Source organism: Myotis davidii, unplaced genomic scaffold (assembly GCF_000327345.1).
Source record: "Myotis davidii unplaced genomic scaffold, ASM32734v1 scaffold453, whole genome shotgun sequence".
Lineage (NCBI taxonomy): Eukaryota > Metazoa > Chordata > Mammalia > Chiroptera > Vespertilionidae > Myotis > Myotis davidii.
The window spans coordinates 852070-873550 of record NW_006285234.1 but is presented as its reverse complement, the minus strand read 5'-3'; the positions used below and the strand labels follow the sequence as shown (position 1 = coordinate 873550).

Genomic DNA, 21481 nt, shown 5'->3' with positions numbered 1-21481 from the left:
AATCGAATGATGACGTCAAAACTCCATCCCTTGGTTTTGTTTTCCTCTACGTTGACTTCATTCCCAGGCAGAGTCCTTCCATGTTATGGCAAAGATGGCCCCTTGGCGTGGCCTCTCCATCCGGAGGAAGAGCATTTCTTCTGAGAACAATGTCAAAAGTCCCTGGGAGGGTTCTGGACTTGCTGAATAACTAAGCAGCCCCCTGCTTTGGGGGAGGGTCTGGTGGGCAGGGAATGGTGCCCTCTTCTTACACATGTGAACAGAATAGGATTAACAGACATGGGGGAGGGGATAGCTTTCCGAAGGCCTTTTGATCTGTTTCTGTTTCACAACCACAAACCCACACATTCAACTGAGAAGAAACAGAGGGAAGAAAACCAAAATGCAAATGTTACTGAAGGTAACTTTTTCTTTCAAAAGTGATTTATAGTTAACATTTATTGAGCAATCAACTCTCTCCCTCTTTCTCTCCCTTCCTTTCTCTCCTCCTTTTCTCTCTAAATGAAAAAAACAAACAAACCACCCACTTTAAAAAAACCAACATGTCAGTGGTGGCATAACAAATTAGGGGAATGATAAACCAGTCAATAAATACAAATGGTACTGTTACAGTTGGTTACTTATAAAACTTTAGAGGCATTCCCATTTAAAACAGGAACTAAAGCCTGGCCTGTGTGCTCAATGGTTGAGCATCAACCCAGGAACCAAAAGGTTACTGGTTCAACTCCTGGTTGGAGCACATGCCTGGGTTTTGGGCTTCATCCCCAGTGAGGGGTGTACAGGATACAGCCAATTGATGTTTCTCTTTACAGTTGGTTACTTATAAAACTTTAGAGGCATTCCCATTTAAAACAGGAACTAAAGCCTGGCCTGTGTGCTCAATGGTTGAGCATCAACCCAGGAACCAAAAGGTTACTGGTTCAACTCCTGGTTGGAGCACATGCCTGGGTTTTGGGCTCCATCCCCAGTGAGGGGTGTACAGGATACAGCCTATTGATGTTTCTAGATGTCTCTCACTTCCTCTCTCTCTAAAAATTAATAAAAACATTAAAAAAGTAATAAAGATGTTGAAAAGCAAAGCTAACATTTAAAGAAAAGTAAAGTCTGAAGGATGAAGTTTATGGTATGTGAATTATGTCTCATAAACCTGTTAAAAGTTAACCATTGCTTTTACTGAACACAGTTCTAACATAAAACCAATATAATAAAAGAGCAAAAGTAAGAGAGAAGCATAAAAATCAGAAAGGGAGACTAAATGTGCTTATATGCAGACAGTGATAGTCTACATAGAAAAATCCAAAAGGATCTATAAAAATTAGAACAAAATTCTGCATGGTTGCAGGGTACCAGATCAGTTAAACAAACACTGATGATGTTTCTACATACCAGATGTAACCAATTGGGAAAAATAATAAAGATCTCATTTTTATTTTTATTTATTGAAAGAGAATCATCCATCAGCTGCCTCTTGCACACTCCCCATGGGACCGAGCCCACAACCAGGGCATGTGCCCTTGACCAGAATCGAACCTGGGACCCTTCAGTCCGCAGGCCAATGCTCTATCCACTGAGCCAAACGGGCTAGGGCTCATTATTTTGTTTTTTTAAATTGATTTTAGAGACAGAGTAACATCAGTTTGTCGTTCCACTTATTTACACATTCATTGGTTAATTCTTGAATGTGCCCTGATGGGATTGAACCTGATACTCCAACCAACTGAGCTACCAGTCCAGGGCCATAGGTCTCATTCTTTTTTTTTTTTTAATATATTTTATTGATTTTTTTACAGAGAGGAAGGGAGAGGGATAGAGAGTTAGAAACATCGATGATGAGAGAGAAACATCGATCAGCTGCCTCCTGCACACCTCCTACTGGGGATGCGCCCGCAACCAAGGTACATGCCCTTGACCAGAATCGAACCCGGGACCCTTCAGTCCGCAGGCTGACGCTCTATCCACTGAGCCACACCGGTCAGGGCAAGGTCTCATTCTTAATAGGAGAAAAATCTATAAGCATGTAGGAATATATTTAATATAAGACATGCAAGACCTTCATGGAGAAAATAAGACATTGTTTAAGGACATAAAAGAAGACCTAAATGAAAGGATATACTAATATACTACATTCAAGGATGAGAACAACTAATATTGTAAAGATGCATATTGCCCCCAGATTAATCTGAGTTTAATGCAAGAATCTGACAATTGATGCTAAAATCCATCTAGAAGAGCAAATGGCTAAGAATAACCAAAAAATGTTAAGGCGAGCTGGGGAGACATGTATTTGCAGTAATTAAGACTGTGCCATATGGCATAAGAGATAAATAAACCAGAGAACAAGACAGAAACAGACACATGTTTAAAATATAATAGTGGTGGCATGAAAATCAAAGGGAAATGAACTAGTTAATCCATGATTTAATTCTACAATCAGATATATATATAAAAAAAATTTATGCCTAAAATAAATTCAAGGTGAATTAAAGATGTAAATGAAGCCGAAACCGGTTTGGCTCAGTGGATAGAGCGTCGGCTTGTGGACTGAGGGGTCCCGGGTTCGATTCTGGTCAAGGGCATGTACCTGGGTTGCGGGCACATCTCCCGTGCCTCTCCAGTGAACTGACAGAGCCCTGTCTTGGCTCATTTCTTTCCCATAATGTTTCTCGAGAGCCCGCCTAGGCGCTCTCCTGTTGCTTCTTCTATCCTTAGCTCTTCCTCGTTTCACTGTCCCCAGCTAAAATAAACAAACTCTCAAAATAAAATTTTAAAAAATTAGACTATCTGTGACCTTGGAGTAGGAGAGATTTCTTAGACAAGATACAAATATATAGAAGATCAAGGAAAAGATTGATATATTTAAGTACATTAAAAATCTTTAACTTTTGAACATAAAAAAGGTACTATAAACAAAATTAATGGAAACCACAGATTGGGTGAAAATGTAACAGATATTAACCAAAAAATTAATATCCAGAATAAATAAAGAACTCTTCCAATTAATAAGACAACCCAAGAGAACAATGGGCAAAAGATAACACAAAAATCTTCACTCAAGGCCACTGTAGGTGCTATACATTGCACCAACTCTACAGTGTGCCTTTCACAAACACTACAACATGAACTGCGCCCCCTAGAGTTGTGCAGTGCACAAACTCTACACTAAAAGATACAACTTACACTATACAGTTGGTGGCCCTGTGAAAATGCAAAGGAAAATACACTATGGGATATCATTTCACACTCATCAAATTGGCCAAATTAAAAGTTTCGACATCTAAAATGTCAGACAGTATGTGAAGCATCTGGAATTCTCAACTGCTGCTGTGAGGGTAAACCAGTACCATCACACTGGAGAGCAGTTTGTCAATATCCAGGGAAGTTGAGATCCAGATAACCCATGTCCTAATTATATCCCTACCCATGTAGAAGAGTGATCACTGCAGCTTTGTTCGAATGAGCAAAAAATTGGAAACCAACTGTCCATTAATAGGAGAATGTCCATTAACAGGAGAATGGAGACTTAGTATGCAGCATAGTCATACGAAGGAATACGATACAGTAGTTAAGATGAATGTCCTTACGCTACATATGTCAACATAAATGAAAAAAGTAAGATGCAGAAATATATTCAGCATATCATTTCTATAAAGTTTAATGCCACCCAAAACAATTACATGTATTGCTTACAGATGCAAATTTATGTAATAGAACTATAAACCGTGCAATTCAGGATGAAGGTTACCTAATGGAGGGAAGGGAATGGTAGCATGGAGGGGTAAATGTGGGATTTTAAATACAACTACTCATGTTTTACTTCTTTGGAAAGTAAAAACCTGAAGCAAATATAGCAAAATGTTTACTGTTAATTGCATGGTGGGTGTTAATTTTTTCTATTGTGTCTGAAATATTTCATAACTTCTTATTTTTAAGTTACACAGTGAGAACAGAGATTGGTCCTTCTCAAAAGAGCACACAGTACCTCCATTTCTCATTTCCCTTCACTGCTCAGCCAAGGAGGCTAGCTTCCACTTCCCTGACCCTGCATTTGCTGAGGTTACAAAAAATAACCTTGTCTGCCAATAGGGGAGCAGGGGATGATAAGGTTCTTTGTTCTTACCTTCCTTGATTCTCTTTCTTTTAATATATTCTATACTTTACTCCCTCCTTACAGCTCTAAGATAGCTTTCTCCTGGTTTTCCCTGGGCCTCTGGTCACATGCTTTCCTCTGCTTCTCCACCTGCTCCTGAACTCTCTTCCTTAGGGTTCAATCCAGAGTCCCCATTTCATTCTATACACATTCTCTCTAGATGATTTTACTCTAATCCATGTCCCCAAAGACTTCCTATAAATAGAGACTCCAAAATCTCTATCTCCAGCCCATCTCTCTCCTGAGCCCCAAACCGAGTCCCTCCAAATGCCCACTCTAGGTCCTTATCCCATGATATCACAGAAATCCTAAACTTGGAAACAGCTTTGTCCCCTGCCTGCATCTGCTGCCCTGCACCATTTCCTCTTCCTCTGCCCCCTTTTCTGATACATGGCACCACATTCCATCCTGTCACCCATACAGTAACCTGAGAGCCATCCTCTACGTAAACTCCCTCATCCCCTACTGCAGTCAGTCATCAGCCTCACCAGCCTCTGTGTGTTTCTCAAGTCAGTCCCCTCCCTATGGCTCCTAAAACCATTATTGTCTGGGTGGGCCTCGTCATTTCTAATTACTATGGTAATCCCTGACTATGGTCTCCCTGCCATCATCCCTGCCTCTGCCAATCCATCCTCTCTGCTACAAAAGAGACCAATCTTTTAAAAATATATATTTTATTGATTTTTTTTACAGAGAGGAAGGGAGAGGGATAGTTAGAAACATCGATGAGAGAGAAACATCGATCAGCTGCCTCTTGCACACCCCCTGCTGGGGATGTGCCTGCAATCAAGGTACATGCCCTTGACCAGAATTGAACCCCGGGACCCTTGAGTCTGCAGGCTGATGCTCTATCCACTGAGCCAAACTGGTTTCGGCAAGAGACCAATCTTTTTAAAATGCAACTTCCATCCCAACACCTTTTCTCAATAAATAAATAAATAAATAAATAAATAAATAAATAAATAAATAAAAATTCCTGAAATGCTGAGTCAGGACTAGAACATTCCCTTTCACAGGGTATATAAAGTCCTCCCCAACATGCCCCAAGGATCTCTCCAGCCCCTTCCATACTTGCCAGCCCAGCCATGGTGTGCTTTCATCTCTGACCTTTGCATATGGTGATTCTCTACCTCAAATATCCTCAAAACTGTCTCCATATGTACCACCATTTCCCTTTACTTGCCTAATCCTTCCCCTTCACCTCTTTGCTCAAGTATATCTGGGTCACTTCCTCTCTCAGGTTGGGTATCGACCTCAGATGACATTGTACTGTCCCACTGCAAAGGCTGTGATCTCTTTCCTATTGGTCAATGAACAACAAGAGAACTATCCCCTATCCTTGTACCTCAGTTGCGTAGCGCCTTGCCTGGCGTGTTGATGGTGTTCAGAAGATATGACTGGTCCACCTGGAGCTGAGAGCTTACTTAACAAGTGCTAGTGCAATCTTAATTCTGCAAGCAGTGGCTGAAACACACCGCGCCACCTGGCGGGCATGAGGCAGGTTTGTGCACCAGAGCACCAATCCCAAAGGTGGTCCAAGGATCTCCTTCAAGGAGAATTTGGAAGAAGGTAATATAGCTATGTTCTTATTCTTAAGAGACTCTAATTAGACTGAATGGTAGAACGCTTTAAAAAGCACAATTGGTTCCCCTTTTCATCTTTTATTCCCTTAGGGAGAAAAAAAGATCCTGGTGGTTGACATGTGGGAGGCAGAGCCATGAGTTCCACAGGAGGATCTATATATAGCTCTGTGATCAACAGCTTTGCTTCCTTGCCTCCTCAGCAGCTGGAGACAGGCTGTTGCTTCCAGATGTGGGATGGAGAAGGTGCATGCAGGCAAACTTACACATGCCTGGTGTGCAAGAGGCTCCACAAACATTTGGCCAATATGCTTCTCCTGAAGACAATCTCATGTTTATTAGCATACGCTCTGGAAATTGGGACTAGCAAATTGAAGAGTCACTTATGAGCTGAGTGACAGACCAAGGTTGGTGTCTCCTATGTGCCAGGCACTGTAGACATGGTGGGCAGCCCTTCTCATACCTATCTTGTGCATGATCTCATCTCATTCCCCTAGCCCTATTGCCAGGGGGTAGTGCTGCTCTCATTTCAAAGGTGAGCACACTGACACTCTGATCATATAGTTACCGCCTAAGATCACACAACCAATTTATATCCTAGCGTACAATTCAAACTCAGGGCTACACCCCAAAGCTCCTGAGGCCTTGTTTCTCCGGCTGCCTGCTGGCTTCTCAGCCCAGCGGGTCCTGCTGTGCTAGGATAGAAGTGCATTCACAATGGCACTGGGTAAGTGAGGAACAAAAGTGCAGCCTAAAAATATCAGCTGAAAAGGAACTCACGGGAGGTCAGGACAGTTCACAAGTGGCAGCAATAAAAAAGGAAGTTGATGAAATCTTGGAGTGGCTGGTAGAATATACATCAAGAAGAGCTCTTCTCTCAAGTAAAAGAATCTAATTCAACAAAAATGGGCAAACTAGATTATCTGCATTTATTGTTGGGCAAAACTTGGGTTGCCCGTAGTATAATTCCTCAGAGATTTCCTGAGATTTTGCACATAAAGGTCCTGTTGTTGAACTGAAGAAAGATGCCGGGAATGGGCTGTTGTCAGGTTGGTTTCACCACCAAGGGGCCCACCGTGCCTCTCCCCGGGGAGACGTTGCGGGTTTCAATGCGCTTTTCTTTCTCTTGGCTGCCTGAGCATACAGCCATCACTGTTTCCATTGTGAGCTCTTCTCTGGAGCCAAGCCCAAGTTCAGGGAACATGTGCTCAAGACACATTTGGCAGCCTGGCTCCCCACTTGCAGTGACTTTCTGCCTTTGCCTTTTCCCCATCAAGACACTTTCCTGCACTTGGAGGTTGAAAAGCAATGCTGAACACGCTTAGTTCTAAAAGCTGGTTCTGAAACCTGCTGGTTCATTGGGATGAGACACAAAAAGTCCACACCAAATACAGAACCCAGGTTACTGAACTCAGATGAGAATTATTTCCACCCCTTCCTTGTTACAGACATTACTGACCCTTATGTTTCTCAAAGCATCAATGGGCTCAGTTTCCTGAAGAAAATTTCTCTTGTATTATTTACCCCATTAAGAATTTTTATGAGAAATCCCACCTTACCATTGAACAAAATTGAGCATCTTACTAACTGGGACCTTATTTTGTAGAACAGCTCACAGGTTAAAAATCAGAGATGGAACACTTTCCCTTCATCTACACAGGCAGTGGCAAGAGTTGGTATGAGAACATAATTACTTGAATATCCAGTCCTATAAGGACTAGTTTATTTTAAAAATTTTTAAATTGAGGTCAAATTACATACAATAAGCACAGATCTTGTTAAGTGTAGAGCTAAATAAAGTTTGAAATTTTTTACACTCATAGAGTCAGCACTCTAATCAAAACAGAATGTTTCCATCATCCTAGAAAGTTCCCTTGGGCCTTTTCCCACTCAACCCCAATCTCCCATCTTCCCCCACCAGGCAACAACCACTGTTCTGATTTCTATGATTAGTTTGAGGCCCCACTTTTAAGAAGTGAAAATTGAATGTATGCAACTTTGCCTGCTTCCCTGAAGTGTCTGCAGAATTTTGCTCTCCCCTTTGGACCACAAGTACTACTTAAGCTTTGTTTTAGACCCATCTGGAAAGCCTTTCAGCAAGTCAGTCTTTGTCCCAGTACAGACACATTTAGATTTAAAGGAATTTACATTTATAGGTTATAAAGGTCAATTATGATTCCTCAACATGCGGTATAAAAAGAACTCGTCTTTCTGGAACATACATTTGCTTTCTCCCAAAACATCTGCCTTTTTTTTTTTTGGAATATATTTTATTGATTTTTTTACAGAGAGGAAGGGAGAGAGATAGTCAGAAACATCGATGAGAGAGAAACATCGACCAGCTGCCTCCTGCACATCTACTGGGGATGTGCCCGCAACCCAGGTACATGCCCCCGACCGGAATCGAACCCGGGACCTTCGACGCTCTATCCACTGAGCCATACCGGTTTTGGCAACATCTGCCTTCTTGCCTCTTTCTGTATCCAACCACTCCTCAGGACAGCAGCCTTTGTTTCTGTGGGAAGGATTGCTTGAGCCTTTGAAAGTGAGCACATGTGCACCCTATCTTTCTACTTGGAGGCCATTTCCTGGTGTCAGTAACCGTCCTGCTGCCGTGGGACTCTGAACAGCTCATCTGACTTCCCCAGACATCATCCCAGAACAGTGGTAGCTGAAAATGTAAGAGCCAGCAAGGGAACTTAGAAACTGGAAACTGGGTTTTAGAAACTGGAAAACTTTGAGTAAGTCTTGCTCAGAACGTTGTCTTAAAGCCAAAGAATGTTGCCAAGGTCCAGGTGGAGGCAGCTTTCCGCCAGCCACAGACACGATGAAAGCAGACGGTGCCTGCTTCTCTTCCCCCCGGAGCGCTGGCGGCCAGGCCGGGTCATTTTCTCCACAGCGGATTCATCTCCCCAGACAGTGAGCTAATGCTTGGCACTGGCAAACCCCATGAAAAAAAGGCACTTAACCCCGTGGTTTGAGGCAGAAATGACTTCATGGAATATATACACAAAATTAAATCAAGCTAAGTTTTTTTTTTTAATATTCTAAAGAAAAAGAAAATGAGCACACACAGTCAAAACATTAGAACCCACTTGTGAACATAGAAAGTGTAAACTCTCCTGAAATAGTCAAATTCCAGAAGTCATTTTGTTAGGAAAGAGATAATTCTGTGGAATTATAAACAGAGCTGCCGAAAGCATGTGGTGAGTCCTTCTTTCCTATACAATATCACTGAATATTTTCTGGTATTCCTACAGTTTAAATGAAGAAACTTTTTTCCATTTTTTAAAAATTTCTAAAAGCCTATTTTTAAAATAGGTACTATATTAATATGGTTCATTTTTTTTTTTTTAAATAACAAAATATAAAGGGTCTTCAGGGACAAGTGTCCCTCCCACTCTTGGGCCCCAGCCACTCCCTCTCCTTCCCCATAGCCTGTGTTAGTGGTTTCTTGTGTATCTGTCTATTCAGAGATAGTTTAGCATATACAAACAAAACAGATATATAACTTCCATCGTTCTTTATAAAAAAATATATTTTTATTGATTTCAGAGAGAAAGGGAGAGGGAGAGATAGAAACATTAATGATGAGAAAGAACCATTGATTGGCGGCCTCTTGCACGTTCCCCACTAGGGATGAAGCCTGCAATCTGGGCATGTGCCCTTGACCGGAATCGAACTTGGGACCCTTTAGTCCACAGGCTGACACCCTATCCACTGAGCCAAATCACCTAGGGCTCATTGTGTGTTTTTTTATATATATACAAATGAAATGTTATAATGTTGTCTTGCATTTTGCTTTATTTTTTGCACTCATACTTAGAAACAAAATTTTGAAGACATATTTAAGTAAAGCGAAATTATATGTTCATTTACCCTTTGATTCAGCAAATCCCACTTCTAAATTTATTGGCAAAAATACAAAATATTTTATGTAGCTTATTCCAGATGAGTCTTAGTATCTGTAGGGACAGGCTAGTCCTGGGAGAAGCAGTCTCTCTGGGATCAGCTAGGCCTACTCAAAATAACAGGAATTTATCTCACATAATTGAAGTCCACCGTGGGCACTAGCTTCAGGCATCCAAACAAGGTCACCAGAGCTTTGATTTTCTTGGCTGTTTCATTCTTTATTGCCTTAATTCTCAAGCTGGCTGTCTTTGTGTGAAGGTCAAGTTCCACGATTCTGTGGCCCTTACAGCTCCTGATACAAGAGGAGAGAGAATCTTTCCTGATAGCTCTGGCAATAGTTCCAGGACTGTCCAGGGCTAGCTCACATTCCTGGAACCAAGAATAATTTTTGCTTCAACCAAGTCTCATGGTTGCATAGAGTTCCCCACTGAGCAGGAAAGGGTGGCTCTCTGAAGGAAGAAAGGCTGGGTATACGAAATATATGTCCACTATGCGAGGCAAAGCTCTAGAACTTGCAGAGATTAAAACATCATCTCAGCACAATACATTTGCTGAATTAATGTAGGAATACAAAGCAGAGCATCACTTTTAAAGTATCATAGTATTTCAAATTCTTAGTCCATATTTTAGAGAAGCAATAAAAAACAAGTCAGGACAGATAGACATGAAGGTCATTAGCGAGATTCCATTTTAGCAGACGGCTGCTTCAGTCAAGTACAGATTGTTCCATGTTCTGGAGTTCCATCCCTCTTGCACAGAAGAGATATGTGGCTCTGGTAGAAGGCAGACTTTTGTCCTCATTCAGCCTCAAGAAAAGCTAAGGCTTATCCAGCACAAAGGGAAAAATATGGTCCAGCATGAAGGGCTGGAAAATACCTTGCTACCAGTAAGCTCTTTGTAGACTTTCTCTTCTTATTTAAACTGGTGGTAATCCGGGGGGTTTCTGATCCAGGACCCAAATGCCTGCTTCCGGAGTGCGCTCCAGGCTTCCTGGTAAGCAGATGCAGCCTCCTTGTACTCCTGGTATGTTTCTAGCTTCCGCACCCTAATGCACACATAACCACCAAGCACACAGGTTTTCATTGAACAGCTCACCACTATGGCCAACAAGACACCTGAGTAATCAACTGTTCAGATTTACTACAAGAGACTTAGGGACAGGATAATCTTAGTATGCTTTCCTAGAGAGACTCTGGCTCCTTTGTAAGAAATCCACTACAAAGTAACATGGATTAAAACAGGCAAGAATGAGACCTTGTTCGTGTGGCTCAGCTGCTTGGAGCATCGTCCCATACACCAAAGGTGTTGAGGGCACAAACCCAGGTTGCATATTCAATCCCTGGCCCTTGTCGGGGCATGTGCAGGAGGCAACTAATCGGTGTTTCTTTCTCTCTCTCTCCCCTTCCTCTCTCCAAAATCAATTTTTTTACCCCCCCCCCAAAAAAAAACCACCCAGCCCAGCCAGTGTGCCCTCCTTTGAACCAGGAGATTACAGTTTGATCCCTGGTCAGGCATATACCTAGATTGTGGGCTCATCCCTGGTGTGGGGCGTGCAGGAGGCAATCAATGATTCTCTCCCATCATTGATGTCTCTATCTCTCTCTCCCTCTTCCTCTCTGAAATCAATTTAAAAAAAAATTAAAAAACAAAACAAAACAGGCAAGACTAAACAGAATACTAGCTTTGTCTGGTCCTGGTAAAATCAGATAAAATAAGAATAACTATTATATTTTTGGTTTAAAGTTTCCTAAGTGTCTGTAATTTCCACCAGAGCATACAGCCAGCCATTAGAAACCTCTTGGCTACATTTTCCCTAACAAAGCAAAGCACTTTCCATTCTACCCATACTCTCCTATACCAGCCAACAACATCCCTCCCAATCCCTTAGTTGTCTCTGCCTGCTAAAAAATGGCCATGCTGAGTAATATTTGTAATACTTATACCCTGTTAAGAGATTTTCTTGTGACAGACTCTTCTCTCCTTTGACCAAATCTGAGTCAGGCTCCTCTGAGCCCTTTTCTCAACTTGGACCTTGAGCTCTGTCCTTGCATCTTATAGTTGAAGAAACTGATACTCGTGTCTTATTGATCCAATTTGCCCTGCTTCTAAGTTGTATCTTAGCTCACTTCAGCAGGGCAAAGTTTCTAACTGCAGCAAAAATTGATTTCAGTTGTTCGATCCATTTCCTACAGCTTTTTGTTGGTTAAAGGGTGGGATATACACACATGACAGTTAGTTAAACTTTACCCAAGCTCCGAGTTTCTAAAACAGCGATGGTTAAGAAATCTCCCTCCATCCTTCCGTGTCCTGGGAAATGGCTGATCGCAAAGAAATGCCTTTTCCCATGACTTAGATAAGACTCATGGATGCCCCCCTGGGTTACCTGTGACAGGCCAGACACAGACCCATCAAATTCCCACTCTTTGCCTCATAATGATTAGCTGAAACCACTGACCAATCTTGACAAAATACCTGGTAACTTGACCAAATATTACTTATACTTCTCTCCTTAGCCCAGGCCCCAGAACTTTGATCCCACCTCAACCCGAGCCAGCACCAGAATGTGTAACCACCCCTTAACAGCCCCTCCTGGGAATTGACTGACAGCAAGAGAAGACATTTCCTGTTCAACTGTCCTATCACACCACCTGCTCATCCCACTCCCCCATTCCAGGTTCTGTTTAGTCTTGCATACCTCTCCATATAAAAGAAACCCTCTTGCCAAAACCGGTTTGGCTCAGTGGATAGAGCGTCGGCCTGCGGACTGAAAGGTCCCAGGTTCGATTCCGGTCAAGGGCATGTACCTGGGTTGCGGGCACATTCTCGGTGGGGGATGTGCAGGAGGCAGCTGATCGATGTTTCTCTCTCATCGATGTTTCTGACTCTCTATCTCTCGCCCTTCCTCTCTGTGGAAAATCAATAAAATATATTAAAAAAAAAAAAAAAGAAAAGAAACCCTCCTTCCATCTGCCCTTTGAGAGGCTTACAAAGCTTATGACTGGAGTGTTCTTGCCATTGCATTAGACCTCCTACTGTAACAGAAACCTTCTCTTATGCAATAATCCTTCTGAGTAAAGTCTCTCCTTACCTAAGTCCAGATTTATTTTTAACACAAGAATGTATGGAAACCCACCCAGTTCCAGCTTGATTCATTTTTCCAGACAAGAAACAAAAAAAACTGACCACCAAAGACTGAAGGGCATCAATACTGACCACAGTATGGATGATGGTGATAATGGTGGCTAGCCTCTTCATATAGAAGTTTCTGGCTACTCTGCTGCTTCCCTACTGTTATATAATAAAGATTTGGGCTGGTCTTTGTTGCCAGTTCCTAAATGGGAACCTCTAAATCCTTAGAATTTCCCCAGTGATAGGACTGTTTTTGTTATTCATGGTGAACCCTGAGACCACACCTAAGTTTATGTTTAACAAGGTATCTTATGGTAGGTCCTAACGTTTCAGAATGGGGCTGGCCATACCAGAAAGACCAACCAGGAGATGAGAGAATTGGAGTACTGAGACACCTGATACCACTATAGCCTCCTAGGGTGGGAGGAGGAGACGAAGACTGAGTTCAATCATATCATGTGAACTATGAGTCAATCAACCGTTCTTATTAATAAAAACCCAATAACTCTGGACCCTGAAGCGCAGGTCAGCTTCTTGGTTGGTGCTGAAAGGGTGATGCATCCTCGGGACGTGCAAACATCAAGTTTGGGACTCTCCCAGACCTCGCCCTATGTGTCCCTTTTTTTAGGTGGTCTTAACTCATACCTCCACCACCCCCCCCCCAATATATTTTTATTGATTTCAGAGAGGAAGGGAGAGGAAGAGATAGAAACATCAATGATGTGAGAGAATCACTGATCAGTTGCCTCCCATGACTGGGGATCAAGCCCACAACCCAGGCATGTGCCCTGACCAGAATGGAATTTGGGACCCTTCAGGCCGCAGGCAATGTTCTATCCACTGAGCCAAACCAGCTAGGGCCTAACTGGTAATTTTTAAAAGGTAAAAGGTAATTGTAACTACGGTGCTTTCCTATCAGTTGTTCTGGTGAATTATTGAACATGAGTGGCAATCCCCCGGGTTTGTAGTCAGTGGGTCAGAAGTATGAGTGCCTTGGGGCCCCTGAGCTTGTGACTAGCATCTGAGGTGAGGGCAGTTTGTGAGGGCAGTGCCTTTATTCTGTGAAGTTTTGCCTAACTCTAGGTAGTTATTGTCTAATAACTGAAAACGTTTGTACCACAAACCACCCATCCTCCATACCTCAGATCATACACGGATCTACAAGCAGGGCCATGGGAACGGGATGGAAGAGCATGTGGTCAGCAATGAGCACCCACTGGCCTATGGAAACACCACTCCTGCTAAAGCTTCCTGCTACGCATGAGCCAGAGCAAAACCAGAAGTCTTCCTAAGTATGAAAAAACATGGGTCAATAGTGTTACCTGAGGGAGTCTGGCCACTTGTCCTCTGAAATACTGCTTAGCAGCTCCTGGAATGATCTAAAGAGTTCCACTTTGCTGATTCGAGATCTATTTGGAAAAAGACAAAAAGGACTCATTAAGTGTTTGCTCCGTATCAGATCCCTATCAAAGATGCGAGGCTTCACAAAAGGTTTGCATATGCCAGAGCCCCATTTCACCTGTACTGGCAAGGAGAAAATCTAGACCTGAGGCTTTGATTAGGTCGAGGCACAAAAATGAATCTCATCTTTAGAAATGTCACCAGCAGTGAAATCATCAAGGGACAGGTTCAAATGGGGTAAAGGCAGAGGTGAAATTACCAAATTCCCCCCAGAACACCCTCCAGAATACATTGGCTACCTCCTTTCAAGAAAGCTGGCCCCTTGGGTAACACTGTTTACAAGAAATTAAAAGCTTTGTTTCAGAACCTTGAGTGGGGCTCCTTGTATGGAGTCCACTTGGATGAGCCATCTGAGGCAGAGTCTCCAGACTCTCCCTTTGGGCACACGAGCCATTGCAGGCCAACCCATTGCTTCTAACATCAAGCTTTAGGGAGGTCATCATTTGAACAGTGAAGGATGTGAGTGTGGATTCCTTACCAGCTCACCTGGGGCTTCTTGGTTTGGCCCATCCATGTCGGTGTGTACTAGACTGTATGTACCTCCTTCCTTTCCCTCCTAAACACAATTCATGAGCTGATTTAGAAGTTGGGAACTGTTGTGTGTGCCCACAATGTGTGTCTCGTGTCTACACACTGTATCCTCCACTGTTTCCACAAATAGCACCATCAGGTTGGACACAGTGGCCATATTGGAACATATGATATAGGGGATTGTACAATCTGTCAAGAGACTCCCTTACCTGGCTGGGACCTGGCCTACTGAAAAGAATCATGGCTTAAAGCAGAACCTTGAGCCCTCACAGGCTGCTTTCCCTGGGCCTTAATTGTGGTAAGTGGCTATTGGCACTCAGGAATAGAAAGCTGCTTTAACATTAAAAAAAAAGAACACCCCAAAGCCAAAAAAATAATGGAACTCACCTCATTAACAGATTAGAGGAGAAAAGTAATATAACTATGAGGAAAATGTATGCAGAAAAAGCATTTGTTAGAATTCAACATCCATCAAATGATTTAAAACCTTTTACAAATGAGAACTAAGAAAGGTATTGAAATTCACACAGGGTATCTATAAAAACCTACAGCAAATATATGTCCTTAAAATCAGGAATAAGACAAGAGTACTTGTCATCACTGCTTTTATCTAACATTATACAAAGGTTCTGTACAGTAAGCTAAGAAATAAAAGGAATAAGGATTGAAAAGCAAAAACTAGCTCTAGTTGGTTTGGTTCAGTGGATAGAGCATTGGCCTGCAGACTGAAGGGTCCCACGTTCGAGTCTAGTCAAGGGCACATGCCCAGGTTGCGGGCTCAATCCCCAGTAGAGGGTGTGTAGGAGGCAGCCAATCAATGATTCTCTCGCATCATTGATGTTTCTCTCTCTCTCTCCCTCTCCCTTCCTCTCTGAAATAAATAATAATATTAGAAAAGCAAAGCAAAAACCAAAGCCGTTATTTGTAGATGACTGTGATGTTGTCAGTTCTAGTCAGCACAGTAAGGCAAAAAAATGAAAGAAATGGAGGATTAGAGAGGAAATGCTACTTGCAAAAGATTATCTATATCAAAAAATTCTAGGCCCTGGCCAGGTAGCTCAGTTGGTTAGAACATCGTCCTGATACGCCAAGATTTGGGGTTCAATCTCCAGTTAGGACACATATAAGAAGCAACCCATAAATTCCTCAATAAGTGGAACAACAAATCAATGTTTTTCTCTCTCTCTCAAATTCAATAAAAATTTTAAAAATTCCAAAGGAATTCCTAAATAAATAAGTGTTAGCACAAGTTGCTGGATACAAACACTGATTGCAGCAGAGAGTAATAGATAAATATAAATTTATTTTGTAATCCCTCAGTCTTTTCTTTTATAATCCAATGAGCTACATAATAATTCTTTGGGATGCTTGTTATCTGGACAGGGAGGGGAAGAGAATTTTCCACTTTAGGGCAAAGGAATTTGCCTGTAAGAAGCAGGATAAAATAAAGCTTCTCAAAAATGAGGGTCCTGTTATCTCATTGTTGGTAAAAAAACAAATGAAAACATGAAGATTTAAATAAAATAGTTCCTTTAGTGTTGCACTAGTATATTGTCCCAGTCTGAGTTCCTATTCCCTATAGTTCTAAAGAAGGTGGTCCCTGGATGCTAGCACTCAGGAATGAGCAATGAGAAAACCTGCTTTTTCCCCAGCAGCTGCTGGTCTTTAGAATAAAACTGACTCTTTCACAAATAATATGAAGCTTTATTTGACAAATGAACGGGAAATCCATCTTAACATAGACATCTTGTCTACTGCAAGCCCTGCACCATGTTAGAGGCATCCTTTCCTTCAATTTTCACAACATGCCTGTGCAATGCATACTCTTAGTTACCCTTGCTTCACTGCTTGGAAAATGGAAGCTCAGAGGCCAGAGTAATCTTTCCAAGTTCACACAACCAGGAAGAAAGGGAGCCAGGAAGTACAAAGCGCCTGCTTTTCTGGCCATATACTTCCTCCCTGTGTGGAGTTTGCCTTCTAAGTGCAGAGAGACAATGTGTCAAAGACCTCAGATCATCTACTCCAATGTCCTCGTTTTTACAGATATAAACACACTGAGGCCCAGAGGGCAGGGGGCTTGTTCAAAGTCACCTGCATAACCAGAGACAGAGCAAGGTGGGAACAGGAGACACTCCCAATCACACAGAAATCAATCACATGTTGGGAGAAGCTGGAGAACACTACTGTGGGAATTTAGAGAAAACATGATCATTTTGAGCCAGAAGGCAGTGGTGGTTGAGCTGAACGTTTAAAGTAAAACAGGGTGTGCATTCACAGTGAAGAAGAGCATTTTAGACTTGAGCGAAGTAGCAAACCTAAACCACAGTCAGGCGGGTGGGGCCAGTAAGAGCTGCTGCTAGCCCCTCACCGAGACTCAGCATCCCTTTCAGCAGGAAACATGTGGTTCCTGTCCCTCATGACCTGCTTTGTCCCCTGAGAGGTGCTGACAATGGTGGCCTAAAGCCAGGAAGGCTCTTGGGGGAAAACTCCAAAAATCTCTACACACAACAGTTTTGTAAACATTGCTCAATTCAACATCCTAGGCCACCAGGCACAGGCCAAGTCTGCTGTCTAGGCCATTTAAAAGCTGGTTAATGGCTGTGAAGAATGAACCTTTTTTTTTAAGTCTAATAAGGTGTAATTAGTTATTGTTTGTGTTGAATCAGGCAAATAAACATGTCCAAAAAAATCCACCTGTGAAATTCAATTTCACAGCTCAACCCAGATTGTGGTGGAGAGGCCACTCCCCCACAACCCCTCCCACCTTCAGGCTAATGCTAAGTGAATTAAGTTAGACATAAAAGGCCACATGATGTATGATACTATTTATGTGACACATCTAGAATAGATAAATCTGTGGAGACAGACTGGAAATTAGGGGTTGCCAGAAGTGGGGAGAGGGAAGTGTGGGAGTGACCGTTAATGGTTATGGGGTTTTCTTTTTGGGATGATGAAATGTTCTGGAATTAGTGGTGTGGTATAAGTACACAGCCACCATCTCCTTCTGTCCCAGTGTGCTGTACCTGGCCTGAAGGCTTCTGATTCCTTTCTTTGTTGTTCCCTGTGGGAAGCCATTGGCAGTGACATCCAATGGCTGCTCAGGAACTGCACTCCAGCTGATGGCTGTGAAAAGATAAGATTCTAGAGTTAAAACTGTTCAGTTTTCTATAAACCCCAGAAGTGTTTTGATAAAAATATTTCCCTGCCTCTGCAGACCCATGAGAGTTAGATATAACGTCAGACATAATGACTGTCACTCTGACCCTTGGCTTCCAGAGTACAAGTGGTTCATAATTAATCCTCCTCCTCCTCATCATCATCATCATAACAATTATCACTGAGCATTTATTTTATGCTAAACACACAGTAAATGAATGAAACAGAATTTCTCATTTAATCCTAACAACCCTGATAAATAAATTATATTCTTATCTAATGATGAAGAAATTGAGGCTGAAAGAGGATAAGTAGGTTTCCCAGGGTCACATAGAGCAGGAACCTGATAGTGTGGGTGTCTCCAAAGTCCACACTACTGACCATGTGCATGGTAAACAGCCTCCCAGGCCGAGAGGCTGCAGCCCACCCCAAGCCACTCCATGGACTGGGGACAAGTTACTCCCGGGCAAGCGGAACCTGGGTCCCTTACCTGCTCCACAAGGCACAAGTCGCCCTGGACGGTCAGCCCTTTTTGCCTGCACGGCACAGCGGCTCTGCTCAAACAGTAAATCCGACTGCTGTATTTTTACTTCTTGAACTCCAAAGCCTTTGGGTAAAGAGGAGACATTCTGACACCTAAACGTGAGGGAAATGCACTGTTTAGGCGTACTCCTTGAGAAAGAGGGTACCCAGGACTGTGGACCACATCACCACCCTTGTGTCTCGGTGGGGGGCAAAGGCCATTTGACACAGGCCTTCCCCTGGCCATGGCTTCATCCTGCCCTCAGTTACTACAGCATTCACTGGCTTTAGCTGCCTTCTTTAGGGAGATCACACTGAGTGGTCATCCCTTTGCCATTTACCTTTTTAAATTCTAACACTAATGTTTGAAGGTTTTTAAAAACTTTAACAGCAATATACGTACAGTGTAGAAAAATTAGAAAATACAATAATCACAGAGAAGAAAAAACTACCAATACCACATCTCAGTGGTAATAAATATTAATACCTTTGTGTACATCTTCCTACAATCTTTTTCTATAGGCATATATACTTTAAGACCAAAATGAACTTACTTTATCTTCTGAATTGTTCTTTAAACATTATGTGCATCTTACCATATTAAATTTCTTCAACTGAAGTCTTAACAGAAAACACTTGATCCTTAGTGACTTCCTTTTCTTTTTAAAAAATGACGACACTGCCCTAACCGGTTTGGCTCAGTGGATAGAGCTACGGCCTGCGGACTCAAGGGTCTCAGGTTCGATTCCGGTCAAGGGCATGGACCTTGGTTGTGGGTACATACCCAGTAGGGAGTGTGCAGGAGACAGCTGGTCGATGTTTCTTTCTCATCAATGTTTCTAACTCTCTATCCCTCTCCCTTCCTCTCTGTAAAAAAATCAATAAAAAATATATATTTTTAAAAAGGATATTTTAAAAAAAAAATGATGACACACATAGCTAAATGTTCGGAACCCCCCCTCCCTGCCCTCTCACCTCCTAATGAGTGCTCTCTGCATGGCTTCCTGGCTGTATGGGCACTTCCCGATGACCACAGCTGCCAGGTAGACAGGCTCTTCTAGGAAGTGCATCAACAGTGACCCCTGGCATCCGAGGACATTCCACCGTGCCAACTTGTCGCTGCAGGACATGGAGCAAGTCCTGTCTCCCCGGCCTGGCTTCACTCGGAGCAGCCCTACCCGGTGATATGCAACACCAGGCTTCCCCGAGTCTCCAACTTCGCCAGGCACACACTTGGCTCCTGTCCTATAAACATCCACCACTTTGGCACCACTGGGGGCCATCCCAGTGACAGTGGCCAGTTCCTCTGAGGTGACATTAGAGCAGCTGACACTTGGGGGGACTGGGCCACTTCCCTGCTTGCCAAAACTCTGATGGTGAGCCACACCGTTGGTGACTTTTCTGTCAGGAGTTCCGGGCTCAAGCCTCATTTTTTTGGTCAGGGGACTGTCCGGGTCTTCACATTTCCTTTGATCTTCAGTAGCTTCCATGTTACCACTGGCTTCCATTGATGGGTTATGGGCCCCATCTCTACTGACAGGATAGCAAGGCTGATCTTCAAACTCGAGCATTGGGATGATAGAGGCATCCCCACCTACAGGAGAAGAAACCCCTTAAACCAGTGGTTCTCAAAGTGCCACTAGCCACAGCAGCATATCTTAGCAACTTGTTAGAAATTCAAATTTCTGGGACCCACAGTAGATCTGCTACATCAGAAACTCTGGAGGTGTGTCCAGCAGTCTGTACATTAATGAACTCTCCAGATGATTCGGATGCAAACTCAACTTTGAGAACCACTACTTTAAACAAAGCTCAATATTATTCTCCCAGCTGACCTGAGATGAATTAAGAACAGTTGCCCAAATTTGCTTAATACTGAACCTCTCCTAGACTCAGTGAGTTATAATCTCTGGAGGGAAGGGGTCTGGAAAACTGAATATTTTAACAAAAATCCCAGGAAAATCTTATCACAGGAAGTTTTGGAAACACTAGTTTTAATATATTTCAGAGAGAAAGGGAGAGAGAGACAGAAACATCAATAATGAGAGAGAACCATTGATTGGCTGCCTCCTGCATGCCCCCTACTGGGGATTGAGCCCAAAACCCAAGCATGTGCCCTTGACCAGAATCAAACCTAGGACCCTTCAGTCTGCAGGCCGACGCTCTATCCACTGAGCCAAACCGGCTAGGGCAACACTAGTTTTAGACCAGAGTTTCTCAACCTCCGAATTACTGACATTTGGGTCAGGTAATTCTATGCTGTGGGGTCTGTCCTGTACATTGTAGGATGTTTAGCAACCTCCCTGGTCTCCACTTATTAGAGTTCCCTAGTCTGACTATGCAGGAGGCGGCTGATCGATGTTTCTAACTCTCTATCTCTCTTCCTTCCTCTCTGTAAAATCAATAAAATATATATATTAAAAAAAAATGTCTCCTGATGTTGTTAAATGTCTCCTGGGGAACAAAGTAGTCCTAAGCTGAGAACCATTTGTTTAGAATGAGCAGTTTCCCAAGTGCATTTTGTAAAATGTTATCCCACAAGATGTCTTGGAAAACAAAAGTGGGTGGCTGATTTCACAGTTAAATAAGTTTGGCAAACAATGCTTACAGTTTTCCCATCTTGGAGATGTATGTGCATATCCTCAGAGTAAAAACTCTGCAGTACATTACACAGCTGGTGTTTCCCTATACTGGTTTAGGGATTTCTGACCTACTCTGTGCTTCAGGGAATAGAAAATAAACAAAAACAGGTTAGTAAAGAGCACTCCAAGAGATGCAAGTCAAAATGACAATGTGGTACCATCTCACACCTGTCAGAATGGCTAACATCAACAAATGACAAGTGCTGGCAAGGATGCAGAGAAAAACGAACCCTCGTGCACTGCTGGTGGGAATGCAGACTGGTGCAGCCACTGTGGAGTTTTTATGGAGTTTCTTCAAAAAACTAAAAATGGAACTCCCATTTGACCCAGTGATCCCACTTCTAGGAATATATCCGAAGAAGTGAGAAACACCAATCAGAAAGGATACATGCACCCCTATT

At 42.7% G+C, this 21481-nt stretch overlaps 1 protein-coding gene and 1 long non-coding RNA gene across 4 annotated transcripts in view; one reads left to right on the top strand and one right to left on the bottom strand.

Moving 5' to 3' along the window:
- Window positions 1–1702: 1702 nt before the first annotated feature.
- On the top strand, window positions 1703–2225 carry LOC107181831. Its single transcript, XR_001512528.1, has 2 exons — window positions 1703–1742; window positions 1983–2225. It is a non-coding gene; the product is annotated as an uncharacterized LOC107181831 (long non-coding RNA).
- A 7288-nt stretch (window positions 2226–9513) lies between these two features.
- Window positions 9514–21481, bottom strand: part of ADAT1 (adenosine deaminase, tRNA-specific 1) — a 19916-nt gene continuing 7948 nt past the window's right edge. For all 3 annotated transcript variants that reach the window (XM_006755747.2, XM_006755746.2, XM_015558794.1), the window contains exons 6-10: window positions 19414–20032; window positions 18407–18552; window positions 17784–17883; window positions 14091–14177; window positions 9514–10684 (exon numbers count right to left, since the gene is read on the bottom strand). In XM_006755747.2, the coding sequence (XP_006755810.1) occupies window positions 10552–10684; window positions 14091–14177; window positions 17784–17883; window positions 18407–18552; window positions 19414–20032 (1085 nt within the window). In that variant the 3' untranslated portion in view covers window positions 9514–10551. The remainder of the gene's footprint in view (window positions 10685–14090; window positions 14178–17783; window positions 17884–18406; window positions 18553–19413; window positions 20033–21481) is intronic.